The following is a 26,706-nucleotide window of genomic DNA, read 5'->3' on the forward strand; positions in this document are numbered from 1 at the left end:
AAATCGTAAAATTCAGTCAAACGGATAATACACGTGATAAATGGAAGGCAGTAGGGATGAACAGAGAAATATTACAGGCATGAAAACTTTGTTATTCAACTTATGATAATGATTTAATTTCTTCTCATTTCAATTTTATTCAAATAGTAAACTGATCAGTCAGTATTTTAAAATGTATTTGTTTTGCTATTTTGAAATATTAAAGTAAACGTGATAAGTCTGTAAATCACAACCAACCAAAGCAATAAAGTCGCCATGTTATTCATCTAGTCGTATTGACTTAGCAGAAAGTTCAGATTAAGAGAAGAGTTTCTGATGTTCTGGATGTTTACAGTCACAGTTCCGCTTCCTGAAGAGTCTTTGGCATATAAAAATCTTAATGAGCTCATATCTCTTACGTTTTACCGTTTCATTCACAGCACATAACACAGAGAACACACAGAGTGGTAGATGCGAATTTTGCATTCATCAACGTTAAATTGTAGTTTTTAACAAATAACACACGTCACGTCCGTAACATTCACCTAGGGAAAGTGCAGTTGGATTCCTTAATCACCACAGCTCTCCTTTCCTATCCTCTTACTCCCACCTTTCCTTAACCCTGTGACGTTTTTCGTTGGGGTTAAGGAAAAGTGAATAGGAAAGGACTTGGAAAGGACCTTTTGTTTACTCAAGGTTTCTTCTTCTGTTACACATCATTCCACAGGGTAAGCACTTCACCAGCAACCTCTAGTGGCTAGGTGCATATTACCACACATCACATCTCCCTTCTTTAAAGAAAGTTAAAATACTCTATCAGTACAAAATATAACTGTTAGCAACAAAAACTGAAGCACTTTCAATGCATATTATCTATAAAGCTTAAAGGTGACTTTTCAAAGCTGAAACCATTAACTTTTAAGTGCTCTATTTAAGTGCTCTTCTTTAGTGTTTTACTCTCTGTAACACATTAACATGTACATTCTTTTACTAGAAACACAAACTTTAACAAAGAATACTGGCATAGTGTAATATCATTAACAATGCTTACTCAACATTACATATCTATGCTCAGTAGTTTACAGTAAGTAACGTTTTGGGGTTTTAATCCATCTGCCAAAGCGTGATGTCTTTACTGGAATGGTTGTCGTTGTTTCTGGTGTTACAGTTTCTTTTACAGGAATAGGAACAGATTCTGGCATCACCAAAATGTTGTCTGATGGCTCCTCCATCTCTGTCTGGAATCTTTCCTCACCAGTATGGTTTGGTTCTGGAAAACAGTCCTCTCTGCTCTTCAACAGATGTCACCTGTTTCTGTGAAAGGTGTTTGCTTCATGTGTTTGGATCACAAAGGACCTTGGCTGTTTATGGCTCTGTTTCACAACAGCTAGCTGCCATGTTTTACCAACTTTGAACCTAACAGTCTCTCCTTCCTGTATTTCAGGCAAGACTCGGGCTCCACGATCAAAATACTGCTTTTGTTTTAGCTGTCTAGTCTTCATGTTTTCATGCGGTTTCTTGTGCAGCTGAGGCTTCAACGGCTGTGTAGTTGCTGGTAGTTTTGTCTTCAGTCTTCTACCCATTAACATTTGTGCAGGAGACAGTTTTACTCCATTGAGAGGTGCATTCCTGTATTCAAGAAGAGAAAGATAGGGATCTCCTTTGCTTTCCTGTGCTTTTTTGAGCAGGTTCTTTATGGTCTGAATTGCTCTTTCACTTTGACCATTCGATTGTGGGAATCATGGACTTGACGTTGTGTGCTTAAACTCCCACTTTTTTGCAAACATTCTGAACTCCTCACTTGCAAACTGCGGTCCATTATCGGATACTATCTCATCCGGAATCCCGTGTCTTGCAAACATAGATTTGAGTGCTGTGATGACGTTTGCGTGATGTCTGTGAAAGTTTTGCAATTTCAGGGTATTTTGAGTAATTAACTACACACAGTAGGTACTCACTCTGCTCGAAGTGGAAAAGATCCACACCCAGTTTTGCCCATGCTCTATCTGGAATGTAACGGCATAAGAGTGGTTCTTTCACATTACTTCTTTTTAAAGTGTTACACATGGCACACTTTAAGACCATATCTTCAATTTGTTTGGACATCCTAGGCCCAAAGATTATATATCTTGCTCTCTCTTTACATTTCACAACTCCAAGATGAGCTTTGTGAATCTTTTGTAGCATTTCTGCTCTCAGGCTCTGGGGTACAACAAGTCTTGCAAACATGCTTCTTAAACACAAGTCCTTCTTAACAACTTATTTCTTCTCTAAATTTCCAGTATTTCCTTATTCCAGCTCGAGCCTGGTTTTGTTGCTCTGGCCAACCTGACTGAACTGCCCTCATCACTTGTTGTAGTTCACAATCTTCTGCCATAGCTGATTTGAACCGACTCAGTTTTTCTTCTGAGATCGCAAGATAAGCTGTTAAGAGGTTAACTTGTAGTTCCTCTTCAAGCAGATTTTTTGTCTGTTCTTGCAGGTAAGCTCTGCTGAGTGCATCTGCAATATGCAAGTCTTTACCAGATTTGTATGTGACATGCAAGTCAAAGGCTTGTAGTCTCATTAGAATCCTTTGGAGTTTCGGAGGAGCTTTGTGAAGTACTTTTTTGAACACCGTCTCAAGTGGTTTGTGGTCAGACTCCACCTGTTCTTGTTTCCCATACAGATACTGTTTGAACTTTTCGCATCCATACACGATAGCTAAGAGTTCTTTTTCTATCTGTGCATATCTTTTCTGTGTGTCAGTGAGAGATCTAGATCCATAGGCCACAGGTTGACCCTCCTGCATTATCACCGCTCCCAGTCCTTCAAAGCTTGCATCCACTGACAATGTCACATCTTCGTCAACATCATAAAAATTGAGCACAGGAGCATTGCTAACCAGTTTTTTCATACTTTCAAAACTATTTTGTTGCTGTGTCTCCCAATGCCATGCAACCTCACCTTCTAACAGCTTTCTTAATGGTGCACTCACCTCAGACAGGTTCGGGATGAACTTTGAGAGGTACTGCACCATGCCTTGGAACCTCATCAGTGCAAGTTTGTCGTGTGGCTGTGTCATGCCTCTTATAGCTCTGACGTTTTCTTTGTCTGGTTTCAGGCCTTCTGCACTCAGAATATGTCCTATGTACTGTATCTCTGTCATTCCAATCTTGCACCTGTCTTTGTTCAGCTTTAGGTTGATGCTTTGTATTCTGTCAAGAAGCTGTCTCAGTCTCTTGTCATGTTGTTCTTTGTCAGCACCCTATACCAAAATGTCATCCATAACATTCACAACTCCTCCCAGATCTTCCAATCTCTGTGCAATGCATTTCTGGAACACTTCCGGGGCTGATGAAACACCCAAGGGAAGCCGCTTAAAACAGTACCTACCAAAAGGTGTATTAAAGGTGCATAACTTTGAACTGTCCTCATCCAGTTGGATTTGCCAGAATCCATGATTTGCATCCAAAACTGAGAAGATTCTTGCTTTTGGCATTTCAGCCACAACCTCCTCCACTCTTCTCAGAGAGTAGTGTTCCTTTTTTTATTGCCTTGTTGAGGTCTTGGGGGTCAATGCAGATTATTTTTTTTTTGCTTGCTTTTTGAACAGTAACCATGCTGTTAACCCAGTCTGTAGGTTCTGTCCGCTCTTCAATCACCCCAAGTTTCTTGATCCTGTCCAGGTCAACTTTTAATTTTGTCCTTTAATGCCAGTGGGTGGATTACTGGAGTTTCCACTAGATCGATCTGAATGTGATGCTGTCCCGGTACATATCCCAACCCTGTGAACACATCTCTGTAGTCATTTAGGATGTCTGTTTCTTCTTGTTTGTCTACTTTGTAGAGTCTTTTTATCAGTCCCATTTGTGCACATGAATCTCCACCAAGGATAGCTTGGAAGTTGGCTTCAATTATCTGGAATTCCAACTCATGCACTTTAGCTTTGTACTCACATTTTAGTCCTGCCATGCCCAATGGCACCACCTTGTGACGGGAATATGTCACTAACTTGGAGCTGGACTCTAGCAGCGATGTGTCTTTCCGAGCCACTTGATGAAACATTGTGAGAGGTAACACGTTGCAGTCAGCACCAGTGTCTAGCTTGAATGCGAGTTTTTTGCCATTTACTTTGAGTACTTCAGTCCATTGTTTCTGTCTTGTTTCTGAGGTATTTTTCTTTCTGAAGTGAGCTGCTTTTCTCTTTACTTTTGCTTTTGTTTGAAGAGCTCCAATGAACATTTCATTTTCTTCTCGCTCTATTTCATTTACATTTCTCTCCATTTTCCGAAAAATTCCTTTGGTTTTCTTGTTCGGCACATACTAGCAAAGTGGTTCTTGCGAGAGCATGCTTTGCATGTTTGACCACATGCTGGACACTTGAGAGGATCATGTTTATTTCCACACTTAGTGCATTCACTCTTATCATTGACACTGTTGTTTTTTGGGCTTCTTTGTTAGATTAATCTTGCTTAGCTTGTTAACTGCCACTTCAGTCTCTTTGTGCAGCACTTTCAGATGGCTCTGTGTAGCTTCATTAGCTCTGCAGATATCAATAGCTTTGTTCAATGTTAAATCTGGTTCTGTTAGCAGTCTAGCTCTGACATGCTCATTTGTGACTCCACATACTATGCGGTCTCTTATAAGTGAATCTGTGAGGCGAACAAACTCAGAGTACTTAGCTTTATTTTTCAGGTCAGTCACATATGCATCAATTGACTCATTTTTGCCTTGAATCCTTGTGAAAAACATGTGCCTAGGGTACGTTATGTTCTTCCTTGGCTCACAGTACTGCCGAAACTTTTCTTTCAAAATGTCCAAATCATCCACATTGTCATCAAAGTCCATGGTATTGAATACCTTCATAGATTTGTCTCCAGCCACATGTAGAAATGTTGCACACTTCACCTTCTCCACCTTCTTGGAGATGCCACTTGCTACGAGGTAAAGCTCCAACTTCTGGATCCATGAACGCCAGTTTACCGACAGGTTTCCTTTGAGGCACAAGCTGTTTGGTGGCTTTAGTTGCTCCATTGTTTACTTCTGACACCATGTCATGTATTTTATGTGTGGAGTCTAATGATCTGGAAATGAATAAAGACTGCGAGAACTTGTTTACTCAAAGCTTCTTCTTCTGTTACACATCATTCCACAGGGTAAGCACTTCACTAGCACCCTCTAGAGGCTAGGTGCATATTACCATACATTAACTGAGCGTAATTTATTAATTCTATCTGAATCTATTTATTGGTGTCCTTGACAACATTCATAACCCTGTAACACCTGTATAGAATTTTTGCACTCATGTTTTTCCCCTGTTTTTTCTCTTATCCCCAGGGTCATCTTCATGTTCAGTTCAAAATTAAGGATATCAAGATCTCACCTTGGCTTCAGCTAGGATGTGGTAATGTTTCATCACAAGAGCCAAGCGTCTCCCTTTTTGTGTTGGGGACCTTGAGGGTCAGTCTTATTCTGAGTGGCCATTCCAGTCCAGACAAATACAGCCCTACAAGCAGATGGACAGACGAAACAACAGCTAAACAACTACCACTGAAACCACGCTAGCAGAAGCATAGAAAGGGCATTCATTTAAACATTTACAATAATGTGCAGAATCCTAACAGCCATGCTACTTACTGTGGCGTTTTCCTGCAAAGACAGGAAGTTGACAAAGAAGCAGACATATTTATGCCTCTTTGTCCTAATAACAGTTGCAGAGACTCATGGGAGGTGTAGATTACCGTATTTACAGTTAAACAGGAAGCTCCAAATCGCAAATATTGGCAATTTCTCTGGAAAAACACTCTCGCAGCGTGGCGGAGCTCTTTTGTTTGGAGTGGCAGAGGCCTTTTTTTGGCGTGGCAGCCACAGGCACACACACCTTTACCTTCAGATAATGCACGCTGTCTACAGTCTCCTCTGTGTGTAATCCGTGCACTTGTGCGCTACGTGCTCTTGGTTAAACAGGTCCTCTATGTTTCAGCGCAGCTGACGGCTGCTGTGGGGCCAACTGGTTGTTGGCATTGCGGGAAAGGATTGCTCTGCTAGAGGCTTGTCGGGGCAGTGGTGCATCTGGATGGTAAGTCGGCGTCGTCCACCTTTTCTGCTTGCTTCTCACCTGGTTTTTGGCGAACTGCTATGCCTCTCTGTGCAGCTGTGAGGCGGAGCTGCGTTCTGAGGCTCTCATCCTCTGTGTGCTCAGTGGTTGTCCTGCTTGTTGCTCGTGGTATGTATATGTGCCTAAATGTAATTTATTTAGCTCTAATAACACAATTCAGTGATGGTTTAATTCATTAAATAGTGGTAAATATGAGTACATTTTCTTTTTGAGGTGTTGGTAATTAGGTCAGCCATCTTACAACGGCCACTGCTGTTTTGGTTCTCCTACGTTTCTTCCACGTTTGGTTTCTTCTATATCTGCAATTTGGTTCCTCTACATATGCTACAGTCTCATCCTGTCCTTTTGGCAGTTCTGGTTCTGCTTAATCCGGTTGTGGCTCTGTTTTGGCTCCCTTTATGGCTGTATGGTTTTGAACATTGGCCTTCTGCATGCAGGCGCTAATCCAGGGTTAACAGCGGTGTATAAAGAGCTTAAGAGGACGCTGTATTTTAAATATTATTATTAATTGAGTTAGTCTGCATAATTTTTGTTAATTTCTGTTTTTGATATTTTTTGGGAAATTATTGTTTAATGTTATTTGGGTTTGTTTAGTTAGTAACTGGGTGCATCATTCCTTTTATGTGTGGCACTTATTGGCTTTTATTAGTATGTTTTTTCCTGTGCTCAGGTGCTGAGGACCCATAGCGGCAGACCAGTTCCCTGGTGGTGGTGCTTTTCACGATTCCCCTTTTTGTTGGTGTGCAGTGTCACGGGTGTTTAGTTTGAGGACCCCTTCCATGTTAAACTCCCCCCCTGCCGTATGGTAAGCCTCAGCTCTGTTTTAAACCCTCCCTGTGCCAAGTGCCAGTTTTTAATAGCATGATAGATGCACCAGTTAACATTTATTTGGTTTGATTAAAGATTTGGGTTTTGGGGAATTACTGCTTTTTGATGATATAATTTTGTCATTAATTTGCTTTGTTAAATAAAATTGATTTTCTTTTTAAAACTGAAACCATCTCTGCCAGTGGTGTGTACGAACCTGTGTGACCTTGTTTATATATTTTAACTTAGCTTTAGAATTTCCTGGGGGTGAAATTCACCTAGGTGGCATTGTTGCATCAAATTATTAATTCTAAACTGACCCTCAAGCTACAAAAGCAAAATTAAAAATCAAAGTAACCAGACAGCCACAGTAACCAGCAGCTGGGCTGCCAGCCATGAAGACATGCGTCCTCCTTCAGATAGTCAGGGTTGGTTGTCATGAGTCCCGTGGCCGCCACTTGCCCCCCTTGAGCCAGCAGCCATGCGGAAGCTACGCTGACGCTAGCTGGATTCTGCCTACGCCGCCAAGCAAAGCACAACACAGAGGTCCCGCTGAAGCTAGCTGGGTCCTTTCCATGCAGACCATCGAGGTGAGGTAGTGCTGAAGCAAGGCTGAGCAACGCAGAGGTCCTGCTGTCGCTAGCAGGATTCTGTCCACCCAGTCCAGCAAAGCAGTTCCCTCAGGGAGTTGGATGGAAGAGTGTTTTTTGTATTTCCTATTCCTATTTTAGTTTGGTGTGTAGGCCTATTTGTAAATAAAAGTATTCATTATGTTTAATAGTTTGGATGGGAGCTAGCGGGTATGTAATCTGCAATTTGTCAGAGCAGCAGACAGGTTTCTCTTCATGGTGACATCACATGTATTTACTGTGCATGCCAGGCTGTGTTCTGACCAGAGTGTAGTTTGCAGTCCCTCCAGTAGAGGGTAGTAGTGTGCCAGGTTGAAAGGTGTGCACTAGGATATAGTTTTGTTTTGGTTTTTTTTATTTTGTTTATTTGGATCCCCTTTAGCCACTACCTAAGTAGCAACTACTCTTCCTGGGGTCCACAAAGAAAGACACTAAACATTCATGTCGAATACAATGATAAAAGTCCAAACAGGAAAAATACACAAAATGTTAAAATCATAATTCTAGCCTTCCTTGTGAACTGTGTGTAGTGGATAATCTGAAGCCTTGCAGGTGCTCCTGTAGACTGGTTAATTCCCAGTAAGTGTTCCTGAACCCACTAACCAGTTGGGAACAGCTGTTTCAGCTGTAGTTGGCGGTGGTCGGCTGTCTGGTCCCTCTGTACAAAGCACGACAAACAACGCACAAGATTTGTGGCTGATTCGGATGTAATTTGCACAGTGTACGCCTGGCTTTAGTGACTGAAAATGCCTGTCACAGCATACCACATTACCACATTCTACAAAGTTTCACAGTCATGGCCAAACGCACCTGACTCAGCCCTTTTATAAAATGGAAAGTGGCTTGTGCCAGAGTTTTTGGCCATTTTGAGTCATATCTCAAGACCAACAGAATATATTGTGCCATGATTCTGAAAACACCAAACAGCTCAAATGAAAGAAGAAACTCTATTTTATCAAAAAACATTTGATTGTAGCTTGTTCCGTTCTTGAGTTATCTGAAGTTGAATAGAGGATAGTTTCACCAAAAAGACCACTTTTTTTCTAGAAAGCTGAGAAAAATGCATTTTTGTAAAAGAGAGTCTGTCAAGCAAAACAGTGATTTGAATTTTATAATTTTGCCTTCAATGACATTAAAGACATCTGAAAATTGTATTACAAATGTTATTTTATTGTAAAATAAATAACAATGCTTCCAGTCACTGTCATGCCATTCACACTCTGGAACTGAACAGCCTCCACGGGACCTCCCTATATACCAACGTCCTCTCCTGCTTGTTGCTGTATGCATCCAGCTGGCAAGAGGCTGCCTTATTTCTACAACGCACGGGGGGGAACCTTGGAGCATTCTTTAGCCTCTTTGCCGGCCGAGGTAGATCAATAAAAGAGATGATCCCTGGATTCGCTGTCGTTAAGTTCAGTGTCGGTTTCAGTGAGTAAGCGATTTCTCAGGCAAAAGTTTAAAGTTTCTTCCAAGTTAGAACTTTTAGCTTAGATTACCTCCGTAAGTATTGCTCTGCTCTTTGACCCCAGGGTCTCCACTTCTGATGTTTGATCTACCGTCACTTCCAACTATAGTGTTCCGACTACATATCCCAGAAGCCCCAAAATTACTCACAGGGCACATGAGAGCACCCCCTTGTGCCAGCCACCGAAAAAACACTTTGCCGTATATATACGTCAATGGCACTCAAGTGTTGTTTTTTAAATGGCGTATATATACGTCAATGGCACTCTAATGAGTTAGAGATAGGGATTGTTGTTCCACCGTCACTGCGTAAAAAATGACGAGTAAACACTGCTGTGATCATCTTTCTCTCAGTGCCATTAAAATGCAGAACCTCAAAGATTGTTTTTTGAATATAAGTTTAGAAATGGTGCTTAATGAATTTAGCACTACTAATAAAATCATATTGAATTATACAGATATTAAAGAGAAAATTATAATGACGGATTGTAAGATGGCATGACAGAATTTTTACGACCCTTTTCGACTATCCTTCTCTGTGAACATGTTTTGTTGCTTTTTCAGTACTGATAATAAAAAAAAAGATATTTCACTTAAAACATGAAATAAGCCTATGCTGCAGATGCATTTAATAGTAACCTTACCTAAAGTAAAACCAATTATAGTCATTGTCCTAAGCACTTCTCAAAAGTCACTTTTGCTAAAAGTTATTGTCCCCTAACCTTGCAAAGCAGATGGATACGCCTGTTTCCCTGTTTTTCACTGGTGAATCCATCTTGCAAAGCTCCCATCTGAACCGTTTGGGCCCGGTTAAAAAGTGACAGGACCAATCAGCAACGAGGGGCTGTACTTTTAAGGGGCAGCAGAGTCGTGACATAAACAAGCAGCAGTTATGGAGGAGGAGCTTAGCGTGGATGCTGCTAAAGCATCAGTTTTATCAGAACTTGACAACATTTCTTCATTAAAAGAAGAACAAAGAACAGCAGTGAGTTGTTTTCTTTTCAAAAATGACAAAAGTCGAGTACTTACATGTCTATAGTGGCCATGTTTCGCATTATTCCTCAGTAGCGGCGCACTGAGGAATAATAGTGAGTAGTGATAGTGAGTACGTCACATGTTTTGTTGCTCTGATTGGTCCGTAGAGATGTGAAAGACAGAATGTTCACCCAATTACACTCCTGAGTTTTTTTCAAAGCCTCTGCCTTTTCTCAAATGTTTCCTATTGAAGCTTTCCCAGACATGCAAGACATCTTGCATGTCAGGTTAATTGCCCCCCCCCACACTTTTCAAAACAAACTGACACCCTTGCATCACAGGTATGTAGTTCTGAGCCCTTTCCTTTTCATTACAGTAACAGTGCAAGAGCGCTGTTGCTCTCTAAACTTTAGTTTGTGAATAACAAACTGTGGTAAACTAGCCAACAAGACAAGCAATCTTGTGTGTGTACACATCATGGAATTTTTGCTCACCTGCATGACAACTTGTGTTTAAAAAGGAGATGATAGCCAGCTGCCAGACCTGTTCTGTACCAGTATCACTCGACATTTGTTTTCAATACATAGGTACCTGCTGACATCAGAGACTGACAAAATTTTGATGAGTTTTTTTCTTGTATCACATTACATGTAAGGCTCTTACTTGATGTGGTAACCCACCTAAAATGGGAACATGAGCCACAAAAAGACAAGGTTTTTATTGAGAGCTGACCTTTATAGAATGAAATGTTTACTCAGGTGTGCGATTAATGTCACATTCCACACATAGGAAGGGAAACATGCTTTTCCTGTTTGCTTTCTACCCTCAGTGGGTGTAGGCCTATTCTTGTGACTCCTGACACCTTTAAGAAAACGGCTCTGTAAATCTTTGTCATTGCTGACTCAGATCTCCAGGAAATCCAACAGTCTGATCAGGAAACAGGTAAGAAAATGATTTTAACTACCAGAGAAATTCAGATGAGTATGAATTAAAAATGGAAGGTGTTACTTTACATTTCTGAGAAAGGAAAACAGCTGGCTTTTCAATTATATTTCAGCACTGTTTCATCTCCTTGAATCATTATTTTTCAGTAAAGTTGTAATTGACATGTTGATGTTGAGCTGCGGTTATTATTTGCTTATATCTTAGTAAATTTCCAATGATTTTTCCCTCTAAGTGGCACTTAGAATCCATCTTTTTAATTCTTAGATGTCAAACAATTTTTTTCTTGGCTCTTATATCTAAGCTTATTTCATGCATGAATGTTTACAGATGCAATTATTTAATTGTCCACTGGTACCAAGTTTTCTTTTACAAAAAGAGTAGAAATACCAGCCTTTCTATCCAAAATTGACAATAAATGAATAGATGAATAAGATCATACTGTCCAGTCAAAACCCCCACAGAAGCAATTTTTTGTTTGTTCAATTGTTTAGCCTTTTGTTTTAATGTTCAAATATTACATTAATATTACGATATATTAATTTTATATTTTATTTTATTTTTATTTTTTTGGTCTTTATCTTTTCTTGAATTTGTTCACCATATAACTCAGCCATATCTTGGTTTTCTGTGATTTGTGCATTGTTCCTGTAAAGCATCTTTTTGCATGATAAAAAGAATAGTACAAACTAACATGATGTTTCTGTATTTCCAGCTGAATGGCGAGGTGCTACTGTCGGCTGCGTAAAGTATTAATCTGTATGTGCGGCCCATGCATCTTCCTGGCTCTTCTCTTTATCTACATGATTTTCATGGTGTGTATGGCCATGAATAGTTCAGCGACACCAGGAACCATGGTCCAAGCACAAGGCAGGGAAAGCTCTCACTTTGTAGCCTTAGGAGCTTATAGTAACAAGGGCTTTGCACCATACCCTTTTACTTTCTGGGACCTCCACTCACATAAGGATGCCATTTGGAACCAACTCCAATTGGCAGTGGACCGCAATGTCAACCCCATTCTACACCCTAACATCTTTGAGCTGGAATTAAAAAATAGCAAGTTTCACGAGTCTCTACTGATACAAAGTTTCTCTGAAGTAACTAATTGGGACAGTACTCAAGAAAAGTTTAAAAAGCTACCACAGCAGATGCAGGACTTTATGAGCCACATGCAAATTAGAGACTATCCAACCCTAAACCAGCCAGATGGAGTATGCGGAGCTGGGGCCAAGGATGAGAAGGAGCCCCCTCTCCTTTTACTGGCCATCAAAACAACTGAGGTAAATTTTAAAAATCGGCAAGCCATTCGACAGACTTGGGGCCAGGTGGGATGGAGAGCAGGAACAAAGGGAAATAACAGTAAGAGAGAAAGTGGAGGATATGTCCGCAGGGTGTTCCTGCTAGGCAAAGAAGACCCTGAAGATCTTGGTGTAGATTTATCAAACTTACTCCAGTCGGAAAGTAAACAGTATGGAGATATTCTACAGTGGGACTTCAAGGACACATTTTTCAACCTTACCCTAAAAGATGTGCTCTTCTGGAGCTGGTTCTCACGCTTCTGTGACCAGACACTTTTTGTCTTTAAGGGGGACGATGACGTGTTTGTCAATACCTTCAACATGATAACCTTCCTTCAAGATCAGCTAAATATGCCACAAGCAAACAGGACCTTAAAAGACTTCATGGTTGGCGATGTTATTGGGGAAGCTATACCTAGTCGAGTCAACAAGTCCAAGTACTTCATTTCTGACACATTCTATAAGGGTCTCTATCCTGTATATGCAGGTGGTGGAGGAGTGGTATACACTGGCCTGTTGGCCAAACGTCTATATAACATTTCTAAAAGGGTTCACTTGTTCCCCATTGATGATGTTTATGTAGGAATGTGTATGTTTCGGCTAAACACTCAACCCATCCACAACCCAGCCTTCCTCACATTTGATTTTCCCGCAAAGGAAGAGGAAGAGATGTGTGCTTACCACAAAATCCTACTGGTTCACAAACGAAGCCCAAACCAGGTAGTCAGACTTTGGGCTAACATGAAAAAGACACAGTTACTATGTAAGAATGTGCCCCTCAGAGATGAAAACAAGAAGAAAAATAGACCAAAACTGATTGCCTCTTCATAGTGATTTTATGCAATGCATTAAAAAAAAAAGCTTTAACTGGTAAAACGCAAACATTTTGTGACCTACTGTTAGTTATGAAGAGGTCTTAATGTTCAGACATTTTATATTCTGTTTTACAGAGCATTTAAAGTAAAATCTCAATAACTATTTCAAATCTTAAAACCAGTGTTTCTCTTTTTTAAGTCACTTTTTAGATTAGACCTGCTTTAATAAACATTATTTTTGCATGTATAATCACCTGACCTCTTTTTTTATTTATTTTTTTTATCTTAAACATGTCTTTAATATCTAGCAGGAAATGATTACCAGTTTGTATTTTAAAACAAAAACCATATTTGTGACTTGATGTCATGTCTGTCATTTACACAAGTTTTGAAACTGCTTTTATAAATTAACAAAGACACCCTTTTTATACATGTGTAATGTGTATGCTAGAAGACACGATCAGCAAGTAGTTATGCTCAAGTTTTTCTAAGTGGTCAAACTGGTTTTTATCATGCTGAAACTGAGGTCACTGGTGCCTGCCAGTTAGCATATGCCTTCATTATTGAGTGAAAGTCTTGACTCCTCTCCAGTTAGACCTGCTAAGTAAGGTCAAGGCAATGTGATGAACGCAAAAACAGGCTTGTAAATTCAGGTTATGTTGACGACAGTTTACCCCTTTACCTGTTCCACTCATCGGGAAAAACACTGAAGTGATGGGTGCATGTATTGATACCTAATTCCCAGTTACAGGCAGAAATGTGTGTCAACAGAAACTGAATTTGATTTGAATTTGACTTGCTCAACTTGAATGACTGAAATAAATATTTGAAGTGAAATTAATTTATTGATTTTTTTTTATTTGTAGTTGTTATAGAGCTACAAAATGTCACTTTTTGTTACACTTCAGTTATTGTGCCTCCTGCTCTTTCTCACTCCCTCTTCCTCTTTATTTTCACCCCTCCTCCTTTCTTCTCCCCCCTGTTATGTCTTCACACCTAACAGATTCAGGAACCTCTGATTTAAAGTTTTTACAGATAATTACAACTGAAAGCAGAGAGGAGTGGCTATTTTAACAAACGTTCTTCCGAAAACATCAGCCAGATGATGGTTTAACACATTGCTGCTTAAAGCTCAGAATTTGATACCTATTTTAAGAGAGAGTGGATATCCTTCATAGAAATAAACAACTTCTCTGGGAAACAGTCAAAGCAGTTCTTAGGGGCAGAATAATCTCATATTCATCGCAAAAAAACAAACTAAAAAAGATACTGATTTGAACATAAAGTAGAAAAAACTCTACTCTTCCAATCAAATGGAAGAAATGCACAGTGAGCTAAGAAAGTACAAACTGGATGACCATTTAAACAAAAAGACCCAGTTCCTTACTGACTGACTAAAACTTGACAAATTTCAAAATAATTACAAATCAAGTAAATATCTGGTAAATTTAATTAAGCACAATTACTTATTATTAGAATTATTATTATTATCTATATATTCTTTCACACTCATCAAATCAGAATCATGCACACACGTACACACACTTGCTCAAGCACATACTGTGTGTAGATGTGTGTTGAAAAATATCCTTTACATAAGAACACTCTGTAGTGATGAATGTGTAACAATATTGGTTTTCTATCTAAAGTGTGAGTGAGTGTGAGGGGGTGTGAGTGTGTGTGTGTGTGGGTGGGGGGGGGGGTCATGATCTCTCACCTGCTTTCAAAAGGATAAAGGAAGTATGGGGCAACAAATTAAAAAAAAATCTGAAAAAAGAAATTGAAAAATAATAATGTCAATAAAACAATTGTAATCATCAGGAAAAACACTAAAGTGATGGGTGCATAGTGGTCAGACTATTTCCAAAAGGTCTGATTGTTGACCAGCATGCATGGTTGTGGCAGTAACCACCACATGTGCCCTCTGAGTTCCATACTGGAATCTGTTGTCCAAGCTTTGTGTTTAATGAAGTTGTAGTTTTAGTCTATAGTTAGATTTGTTATTTTGGAGTGAGAAATATTAAATGCACATTTATGTAAAATTCCACTATCTGATAACCAAATAACACAATATGGTGGGTACAGACCAGAGCTACTCTGTCCATCTCTGCTGTTTACTCCTTCTTTTGAATCGAGTACTCTGTTCAATTAGAAAGGCATATTTACTAATCAGAAAACCAACATTTTGTTTTAAATTATAAGGCGCATTTAGCTGGAAGTGGTCCCAGAATGTACATGTGTACTGGAAGCAATACTAGCACGCATGCAAATCCACTGACTGCTTCCAATAGAATGCTGAGAGCCTTTTTAAGTGCTTTTTTCCCCCTCATTATGAGAAAGTTATGAGTGGGTTGTCTGTTTAGCAAATAGACCTAATGAGGGGATGTTTTTATTGTTTACAGTAAGAAGCAGTATTGACAAGGAGGCTGCAGATACCGGGCCAATAGCTAGGGTATTGAAATAAATTAGGTCCAGAATTAAGTTAGGTCCAGAATTTTTTTTCTCGTAATATATCAAATATATATTGTATTCAAAACCTTTTGAAGCTTGCAAAATAACAGCTAAACTGATACAACCAAATGCAAGCTGAGCTATACACCAAACACAAATTCATCAAATCTTTATTTCTCTCTTCCAAACTTCATTTTCCTTTCTTCTCTTTCTGCTTCAGTCAATTGTAACTGTGTATCCCTCGATAAACTTTTAATCAGCAACAATTCACTGTGGAAGCCACTGGAGAATAAAACATATGTTTAAAAATGAAATCAGTCATTTATTAAATATATATCTTCCTCTGCTATATCCATCATCTCCTATCAGAAAGCAATAGTTTGTGAAAAACTACCCTGCGAGCTGAAATATTAGGGCGCACTCACACTAGGCCATCCGTACCGTGCCTGGGCCTGTTTCAGCCAAAAGTCTGGTACGTTTGGCCAGGGTGAGTGCATTCATTCCTTGCTTGGGCATGGCATGCTTCATGGCCCTGGCATGAAAGGACGAGGTGGGCCTAGTCATGGCATGGATGCAAGTGAAGGAGCACAGACGTGCGAATGTGGCTTAACGTGAAGTAACAACAAAAGGACCCGCTTCAGAGCGCACAGTGCACACCAGGCAGCAGCTGCATGCTGGAGAGAGCAGAATTTTTTTTGATAAAGATAGAAAGCACTATATATTTTGTTTCATTGCATTTCAACAAGTTACAAAGATTTTATGAGAGCTGAAGAATTTAACTTCACACAGCTCCACTACAACCTCGCTCTAATGGATTGCAGCTCAGTCCACATTTTTGACCAGTTTCTAGAAAAAAGTCAGGTTTTAATGACTCAGAGTTTTGTTGGTTTGTGAAATAAAGCTTCTTCCCTTGAATGAGCCACAAACATTAGCTCACAGGATACAAGCACCTTTCATCCTCCATGTGTAAAGGAGAGTCTGCAAAATACGCAGACAAGTGTGTGCCAGGGTTACTCTCATTATTATGAAATTATAACGTCAAACTATCATCCACTGAACTGATTTACCTTTAATTCCATTTCGTGTCATCAAAAAGTGAAATTGTGGTCTTGGTTGCTGGCGTTTGAACGGAACATCGGTAATTAATCCTGTGGCGTTTTCACTTCCAGTTTTCATCAGATGGTTAAAATTACTCTTGTCGCAGTAAAAGACATCCTTTAACTGAACATTTAATCTTGCTCTGGACACAGGCTGTCTTGTTTGGTGCAACACTGAAAGGCATCCAAAATTACGCAGAGAGATGGCGCATAAAGGAATGCCAGGGCCATTCAGATAATATACGGACAAGCAGAGGAATGGCGGTAGGAGACTCATATGAGTTACAAAGTCCGGGTTTCATTCAGCAGAAGTGCTTGGAACTCCAGATTGTATGCTGTGAGCAGGGGCGGATCTACCGGGGTGGCATGGGGTTGCAGTTGCAACCCCAGCTGGCAGCCTTCAATGCAAGAAAAAGTTTTGGTTCACCGGACTTTTTACGCGAGTTAACTTTGATGTCCGATTGCAAGTGAATGCAACACCCAATGAGTCGGCCCCTCCCCTCCCCCCACAGTGATGACTGCGGGAGGACTTGGCACAACTGATCGCACGGAGCAAACAAGGTAAATAAACTATCCATGACGAGATGGCAATCATCTAAAAAGTGCATGTATGGAGTTGTGGTGCTGATACAAATCTGGCTGAAAAAATATGGCATCATATTTATGTCAAAAAGGGCAAGTGAGATTAAACATACCCATGAGCAGGTTACACCATTTCAAACACGCAGGTTTAAGCACCGCGGGAGGTATAAGGGCACCCGGCTGAAGCTCTCACTGGGCAGGCCACCTTCTCCCCCTCCCCCCTCGCTCGCAGGTGCCCGTGTACCTCCCGCGGTGGCTAAATCACGCGCGAGGACTTAAAACCTGCGTGTATGAAATAGTATAACCTGCTTGTGAGCATGTTTAATCTTGCTCGCCTTTTTTGACATAAATATGACGCCAGAAAAACACAATCAACACTAACCTGAGTTTGAATGTAACGTTAGCTAGGTCCGACATCAGGTCTGTTTAATGTAGGAATACTTATTGAAGTTTTTAATGCACGCTCAAATGTTCGATGTCACTGAGTAGAGTCCCGTTTCAGAGAGAAGGATCAAATAAAAAATAGGCTGAAGCAGACAATTTTATTTTATTGGGTATTTAGCAAATCTCTCTCATGACGATGGTTTATTCTGATTGTCCAATGTTTGCATGCTGATAGAACTCATACCGTCTGTAAATAATGTGACACATTATTTGACAGCAAAAGCCTAAATACAGCCTATAGCCTGGATGTATAAAGGCTTCAAAATAAAACATCTAATTAAGGACTTACAGTAAAACTTTATTCTCATAATGTAGCTATTGCTACAACCTTGCAAATTACCCAGTTTAATCTAAAAATTTCAGATTTCATACCCATATTTTTTATCACTTTAATCTTTCAGTATTAAAACTTAAATGTCAAAGTGTTTGTTTTGTTATTTGGCCCCAATACTCCATCATCCTCTGCTTTGCCGCTGAAGCAGTCCAACTTTTTCTCAAAAATATCTTTATACTTAAGTTTTGTTTGAATCACCTTCTTGAAATGGGCCCCTGGATGTATAAACTTTTAAAGGCTTAACAAACCCATTCAGCTCCTATAGAAAGCTCTTACTGACTGAAAACTTTGAATCTTACATATATCTGTTTGGGTTCCAGCTCACACTGCAAGCAGTGGAATCAGACAGTTACTGGGAAAACAACAGCCATTTACACACCCAGCATTTAATGTTAAGATTTACACCATTATATATATTTATATATGGCTGTTAAAATTTGATGAAAATCACAGTAAAGTCCTTTAGAATTTTATATAAGGAAAAGAAAAGATGACAATGTAAATTTTCTCTCACTAAAGACTGCATTGGTAGAAATAGAGACTGATCAAAGAGGGAAAAAAATGTTCTAATGAAAGTGTTTGCTTTGGAGGGATTCAGTAGAGAAAATCTGTGGGGGACTGTGTTCTGTGTGCAATGTGTTCAGACCTATTATAGCATCTGAAGTTGAAATTCCAAAATTGAGAAAGGCATGCACACCAGATCAAAATGTTCTTCTGTGTGTTGAAATACAACCTGAGTTAAACATGCCTTATCAGTGACAGCTTCACATGGTGTTGTTAGTAGTTAATACATCTTTTAATCAGTAAAGCTCTAAGTTTTAATCCTTTTTGCCTCTAGACAACCAAATCCAGGTGTGAAACAGGGCCGTTTTCCAAAGAACCTTCATGGAGGAGTCTAAAGAAGGTTCCGCAGTCCAAAGATAGGACTAAATGTTTCCCTTCCTGACATTTTCTCTGACCTGAAGAATGTTTTTATTTCAGCTGGTTAGTGCTGTGATTAAAAGAAGATCAAACTCAAAGACAGTGGTCTCTGTGCTCATGTCAGATCTGATTACTTTTATATACATCCACATTTTCAGTTATCAGTTAATAGTTATCAGAAAATAGTTAATTTATACTGGATGTATGATAATGAAGTCTATACATAAAATGATTGTTGCACTCAAGTTGGACTAATGATTGATAGCTGATAGAAATATCCCATGTTAACACTGATAAACATCAGTGAATTTTTTTGTAATTAATACACTTATTGTATCAGCCTTTGTATAAGACCACTGCTGGTGTAAGAGTGTAAGAAGTAGTATGTTGTTGTAAGGTGGCATATTTTAGTTATTTGGTTATAATTTGTTCTGTAATTGTCTTTTACCATGGATACTTTTATTTATAATTTTACTCATGTGCCTCAGTAAGGGAGTCAAATTTTACTGAGTTAACATACCTTAATTTGGAGGCTTTTCATGTAAATATCAATTGATAGCACGATTGAACCAACAAATACACTTTGTCATGGGTTGCCACCCCTAAAAAATCTCCTGCCACCCCCAGAATATTTTTCTAGATCTGCCCCTGGCTGTGAGGGATAACTCCGCTATGAATCCCTCTCTCTCTCTCTCTCTCTCTCTCTCTCTCTCTCTCTCTCTCTCTCTCTCTCCTCACTGGGCTCTGCACAGTTAATGTGGCCTGCTCATCCCAGGTCAGGTGACATAATCCCAGTGTCAGATGAGATATCATTTAAATCTGTTGCTATTTTAGAGCCTAACAAAACAATACTTCTGTATACTGAGTCATCAACACATAGACATTCATCAATAGAGGATGCTTCGTGTAATGACGTCGGCTCGTGACGTGTGGGTGCTCAGGCCTAGATGCGTTGAGCAGTGTGAGTGTGGGCCGAAGGGGGGATAGGGGAGGGGATCAAATGGGCTTTAGCGTGGTTAGAATATGGCATGGTATGAATGGCCTAGTGTGAGTGCGCCCTTAGAAGAGCAGTGGTGAGTTTGAAATGGCTTATAATATTTTACAGTATTAGGCCAAGCTTTAGAGCTGCACATTGTCATATTTACAGGTCAATTGAAGTTTATTCTTAGTTTTTAGTCCCTCATGTTGTCTTGTGTTTCCTGTTTTATTTTGTATACTTACCTTATGTGTCCTTTCAGATCGCTCCTTCCTGCCCATCCCTACCTGTTCTCTGTGTCTGTGATTTCCTCATGTGTTTCACCTGCGTGTAATTGTCTCCCTTCCCCCAAGTGTATATAGGGTGCTTCTCAAAACAAAGTTTTGTCTATCCTCACCTCCTCTATCCTCAACTAACCCAGAAATCGTTCTCCCTCCGCCATGATGAAGGATTTTCCAATTCCTTAAATGCACCTGGAGGAGGCGAGGATCGAGGAAGGAAGCAGCTCCTGGAGGAGCGTTGAAGCAAGGAAACACCGGTCTATTCTCCACGGAAGTCTTTTTAACTAAGGTGCAACATGATTGGTTTGGAGGCACGGCATCTGCCAGAAAAGCCGCACCTCTACACAGTTCATGACTATTTATATTCTTACAGCACTTAATTGCTGGAAATAAAACCCTTAAACAAAGATATATTAAATAATAAATATGTTTATGTTTTAACTTTATACAGGATGATATAATCTTACAGAATTTTGGCCTCACTAAGGCAGAAGTTTGTTTATTGTTCCTATTTAACTGAAAAAAACAATCAACAAACACAGAGCTCTGTGGTGGATTATTGATCAAATGACAGATTATGTGATAGAGTCTCAGTTATCAGCTAATAAAAATGGATCTTTAGGTTACATAGATGAGGATATTAACAATGATTAAATGGTTGAGTTTATAAACCAGAGTAATTCCACTGATTAATTTTTACCCACTTATTGAATGGGTAAAAATTCTGAAAGATGCTAAGGTTAAGAGTTTTACTGACAAGTGACATTGGTATTAGCTTAAGGTATGATTTTGTCCAAAAAATACAGCATACCTTAACGTTGCCATTCACAACAGCACAACAGCTCTTCCCCATTGTAGTTTTTAAGTTCTGGTGGCATTCAACGCTGTCTGTAGTCCTTTCTTTTTGCCACTCAGTGGGCGTAACTGCAGTGACTTCTGCTTCCGGTGACGTTACATGCATATCCTCTATAAACCACACCTTAGCTGTTGAAACAGGGATCTACGGCTTTGTGGCGAATTATATTAAACATATTTCTCACATTCATAATTCTTCTTAAACAAGCAATAAGTATGTAATTTTGGCTTCAGCAGGATGAATTTGCCCATGATTTGGTCCACTTATCCCTTATTTCTGACCTAAACTCGTCTAAATTCACATTGGTTATATTTAAATAATTTTCCAGATATCCACACTCTTTAAGTAAATCAAATATTTCAGATGCCCACTCACCATTAACAGACAGATCCCAGAGAAAAACTCTATTGGCCACCCTATTGGCTGGTAACTTCACAAGCCTGGTCCACAGACTCAACATGCTAGCTTTTTGCATGGGTACCATCCCATATCTCCATTAGCTGCCAGAACAGGGGCATACTTATGTAGGCCTAAGAAGAAACGGATGGCATGGTTGTGGACATTTTCACACTTCTGGAATCTTTATCTTTATCTTATAGCCCAATATTCCTGCAACATAATCTAGAATAGGGCATACACATGTTTGATACAGTTTGGAGTACGTGGAATAGCCCAAATCTTGGAGCGGTTTAGTTTTACTTAGAATGCCCCCTAGAGCTCTACTTGCTGAATCCGCCATTACTGAGGAACCATGTAAGAAAGACATATTTTCATCAAGAAAAAGACCGAGATATTTGTATTTATCAGTAAACTCAATTTGTTTGTTTCCCACAAAAAACTGGAAGTTACTCCTTTCAACTACGTGGTTTACAAAAATGTATCCTTGAGTTTTCTTTTGATTAATAGAAAGTCTCAATTTCTTACACCACTCATGAGCACAAGTCAGCATTGCTTGTAGATCATCCTCATTTTCTGACAGTAAAATAATATCGTCCGTGCAGAGAAGAACATTAACAGGTATACCCCCACATACAACTCCTCTCCCCAGCTGCTATACTTAGCTACCTAGATCATTAATAAAAATAGCAAATAACGTTGGTGATAAAACGTCACCTTGCTTATCGCCAGAGGGGGTGGGAAACCATTCTGTAAAGTAATCATTCACCTTAACACATGCCACAGGTGCTCTATATAAAGAAGTAACAGCTTGGTAAAATTTTCCATTAACCTCAATTTGGCTGAGTTTAAAACTTAAAAAATCATGATTGACTGAATCAAAGGCTTTTTGAAAATCAATAAACCAGGAGAATGTGGGCTTATTACATTTCGGTCTGTTTCTAACCACTGTGGATACTGTATAAATGTGACCTATGCAGGCTCCACCTTTCGAAAACTATTCTGTTCCTTTTCTAATAAACTGTTCTCCTCCAGGAACTATATTAATCTATTATTTAGGATGGAAGAGTATAACTTACATACAGTGCTCAATAAACTAATTCCTCTGTAGTTTGCTGGCACCTTTGGATTATCTTTTGGAGACTTTAAAATAGGGGTTATGATAGATTAAAACCAAACAGAAGGTACCATATTGTAGTCAAAACATGTCTTTAACAAAAAATACAATAAATCCAAGATTTTATATTATTTAAGTACTTCATCCGGTAGTTCATCTACACCAAAAACTTTTCTGCCTCAATTGCGTTTTGGACCTCTACCATACTTATATCTCTGTTTAGGAGTGCGATACCATTAAAATTAACCTGTTCATTACTAAAGCATCCTTTGTATTCAAAAGACTGGACAGCAAAGTTTTCATTCTGTCTTGAGAAGAGACCAGAAAAAGTGCTTGTCCATTCTTTTAACTGCTCTAGATACGTCAACTGTCCTCTTTGATATTTTCTTTTATGGAACCTGAGCTCATTATTGAAAATATATTGCTTTTGCTTGTAGGCTGACCTACATTGCCTTCTTAAGTTATGAACTTTACATTTCAATTAAAGATGCTCTACATTACGCATGTCTGACCACAGACCCTCCAATTCCCTGTTCCAATATGGTTGGTTCTGTTTTGCATTTCTGAATTTAGGCTTTTCTAACATTTCACTCTGAGTGTACTAGTGAGCAAAATTCATCGTACCTCTTATCAAGGTAATCCTGAGTTTTATTAAAATTTAGTAATTTCACCATAAGATTCATAATAGCAGCATGTCCTAGGTCTGAGTTTAGAAATGTATCTGGCACAGTCCTTTTTACCTGATTTTTCATCTTTTTATCTGTGGTAATTATGTTTTGAACATCTAACAGGGGCATTTTATAACCTGTTCTAAACCTCAACAGTAATAGTGAGTGGTCTGGTAGCTGGCAGTGTTCACCAATCAGGAGGAAGAAGAACTGAGCGGAGCTGGCGTCTTTTCCACGATGTCCCAAGACCAGGGACACAATAATCAGGTTTGTATTAAGCTTAAAATTATTCATATTTATCATCGTTCACTGGAAGAAAAACACAATGTAAGTTCTAACATTACTGTAGCTATTGGAGCTAGCTACTAATATGGTTCAGCATAGCTTCAGTCAATATGATAGGGATAGCTGGCTTACAGTATGTTCCTCTAGTGCAGTGATTCTTAACAATGGGGCCACGGCCCATGGTTGGGTTGCGAGTGCCTGAGTGGGCCGCCAAAATAATCCTTTTTTTCACCTGTGGGCTGTGAGGGACGCGAGGAGTAAGAGACTCTCAGTTGTAATACATCTCCCCGCCACTTTGTGGCAGTAATGCGTTAGTCAGTTGACTAACAAGCTCAAACAAGCAGAAGAAGACAGCCGCGAGTCTAGAGTAGAAGTTATGAATAAGTTTGTTGATGTAATGAGTTGTTTATAATGAGGTATAACTTCACACATTCACTGATATGAGGCATAAGGCTGTAGAGCAGTAATACTCAACTCGCGGCTCTGAAGCCGCATGTGGCTCTTTAGTAACCAGTTGCGGCTTTTTTAAGGCTTACTTGGAAAAAACAAAACCTTAAGTAAAACCCTTTATGAAGCTAAACACCGTCATCAGTAAAGATTCACAATAGGTCACATCAATAAATCTCTTACCCACACACAGAAGACTGGCTTTAACTTCCAAATTTAAGCGTTTATTATTTTAAATCCGTATTTTATCATCGTTGGATTTGCTCGACAGAAGAGTGTGTGTAAGAGAAGAGAGAAGTCCGCCGGTGGTGCGTCTCTTCAGTTTGTTCATTCATAGAGGTGTTTAATCTGAAGCTTCCCATTTCCTCGTTTTAACTTTTTCTCCAGCCACATCCTGCCAATGCTCTCTCACACACAGATCTTATGACAATTTTGCCGATGCGCGTCATCAATGAGCATAACTCACATGGTTCACATGTGGAGATAACGTCATATCTAGTAAAAGTTGTCCAAACGTGGGTGTTTTATTTGATCTTTAATGCACTAATGATCATAAATATTGTCAAAAGAGCAGAAATATAAAACCAAAGCTCCAAAATGAGGCAAGTTGAAACGTTGTGTCTGGAGAGCTGCAGGTGTAGGCAGGGCTGGTTTTAGTCATTTGGAAGCCCAAGGCAAAGACCGTTATGAGGCCCCCGCACCTTTAACTAAAGAATTAATAAGAAGTGGAAAAAAATTATAATGTATCTCTTTTATGTTGATGAAGCCACAGAACTCCAGTAAAGGCCCTAGTGTGAGCTATAAATGTCCAAATAGCCAACTATCATCCTTCATTTTCTTTGAAAAGCATCTCAGAGCTCAAACTCAGCACATTCTAATATCAAAAAAAATCTTTAGGCCAGGTGGAACTTTCATAATGCTGGTGTTGGGCCAAAGACTGGTATCTCCAAAATGACCACTTTTCATGGAATGAAAAAAATATATCTTTTGACATGTTTTATTGATTTAAAATTAGTTAAAACCACTGGCAGTGTAGACTGACCAATAGCACTGATTTATAAAAACAAATTAAAATCATGAAAAATTGAGATACAAGGTTTTAGCCTTGATGTCTGTGATAAATAAAATAAAAAACAAAATAAAAATCAGTGACATATTGTTTCATCTGACATTATACAGACATTTGTATCCCATTTAACCTCATAATTATCCACCAATCCACTGTTTTATTTAATTTCAACTACAGATTATCTGATCTATTATCTACCTTAAATTCCCGGTTTGTATTGTGTCTCTCGCTCTCTCTCGTTGTTTTCAACAGTGTGGCTCTTTGGTAAAATAAAGTTTAGTACCACTGCTGTAGAGACAGGCACGGTTCTCTGTTATTGTCTTAAATACTCATACATCAACAGGAGCACAGCAGCACTTGTGTCTCTTTTCCTCTTCCTCTTCCGTCTGTTCGAGGTACACTAGATGTAGTTATTGAATACAAAGCAAATCAAGAGTATGATTACCAATTTAGTGTTAAAATTTAAATGGGCCCCGGGTCCCTCTGTACTGGAAAGGTTGGGCCCCGAGGTCAAAAAGGTTAAGAACCCCTGCTCTAGTGCATGTAATGCCCAGCTAGATTGAATTAGAAGCCGGCTGGGTGAAGGTTTTGGAAATGGTTCCTCTCAAACAGCCAAGTTACCTTAATGCCATTTAAAATAGTTATTATTTTGCTTTTTCTGTACTCCGTGTATGAATGAGGTTTAAAGTAGATTGAAGTAGAAGCCGGCTTCGCATGCATTACGCATGGAGTGAAGGACAGAGAGGAACAAACCTCCTTTTAACTTCGGCTTCAATAAATATCACTGTTTATCAGAGGACAGAGAAAACACACCGAAGATGTTCGCAGCATGAATGCCATTTTAGAATGTACATAATATACCCGCAACATCGTGTCGCTCCTGACGAGCAAAGAAAGGCGCTATTTTTCTTAAATACCCGGCATGTATTTTAAAATCTCGCGTACCCCCTGGAGTGCCTTCACGTACGCGTACCCCTATTTGAGAACCACTGATCCAAGCATGTGCAGGCCGCTGTTTTTGCTTGCATCATCACAACATTGTGTTTCGGCCTTGTTGTTTTGGCCGAAAATTTTTGGTGGCCGAATATTCGGTGCATCCCTAGTATTTGGTTTGAAACAAATGTTTGGAATTTAAATTGAAACTAGTGCCATCAATCCATTTAAATTTTTAATCAGATTAATCACAGGGTTGCTGTGAAGTAATTTCGATTAATCATGATTAAATATCATTCATTTTTAATCTATATTAATCCCCTTTCATTTTGCATAAGCAAACAGACTCAATCTCCCCGACAAACATATGCTTCACATTAATGTAGTATTTTAAGTTGGAAGTGCTTCAAGGAAAGAAAACTCCTTCTTGCAGAATGTGCATAATACTTTATGTCGGTCAACTGTTCTGTCTTGTTTTTTTCTTTTTTTTTTTTAAATTCAAATATCCCATCGAGAGAGCCAACATGCTATTTAGTGTCTTCCATATCAAGTTGGTTGGTCACTACCGGATCAACGGCCCATTTGCGCATTTGCAGCGGCATGCTCGATGGTAACCCTACTTGGACAAACTGCCTGAAATGCGTTGCCAGAGACGTTTCAGGGATTTTGAGTCATTCTGCGCTGTAGATGGGTTAATTGTGTTAAAATTTTTAATCAGATTAATCATGATGGATTAATCTGCATAAACGTGTTGATTTTGACAGCCCTAATTTAAACATGCTAGCATATCATAGAGGATATCAAAGACTAATGTTTGATTACTCAATTTATTGTTTT

At 39.2% G+C, this 26,706-nt stretch overlaps 1 protein-coding gene across 1 annotated transcript; it reads left to right on the forward strand.

Moving 5' to 3' along the window:
* Positions 1–11,618: 11,618 nt before the first annotated feature.
* LOC121516134 (N-acetyllactosaminide beta-1,3-N-acetylglucosaminyltransferase 2-like) lies at positions 11,619–13,028 on the forward strand. The gene has a single exon (XM_041797237.1). It carries the CDS (start codon positions 11,619–11,621, stop codon positions 13,026–13,028), a length of 1,410 nt encoding a protein of 469 aa, XP_041653171.1.
* Positions 13,029–26,706: the final 13,678 nt, after the last annotated feature.

Source organism: Cheilinus undulatus, linkage group 10 (genome assembly GCF_018320785.1).
Source record: "Cheilinus undulatus linkage group 10, ASM1832078v1, whole genome shotgun sequence".
NCBI lineage: Eukaryota > Metazoa > Chordata > Actinopteri > Labriformes > Labridae > Cheilinus > Cheilinus undulatus.

What these genes read in the sequence shown, in the direction of transcription:
- LOC121516134 (XM_041797237.1), top strand. Translation starts at nt 11,619, where the DNA reads ATGGCGAGGTGCTACTGTCGGCTGCGTAAAGTATTAATCTGTATGTGC.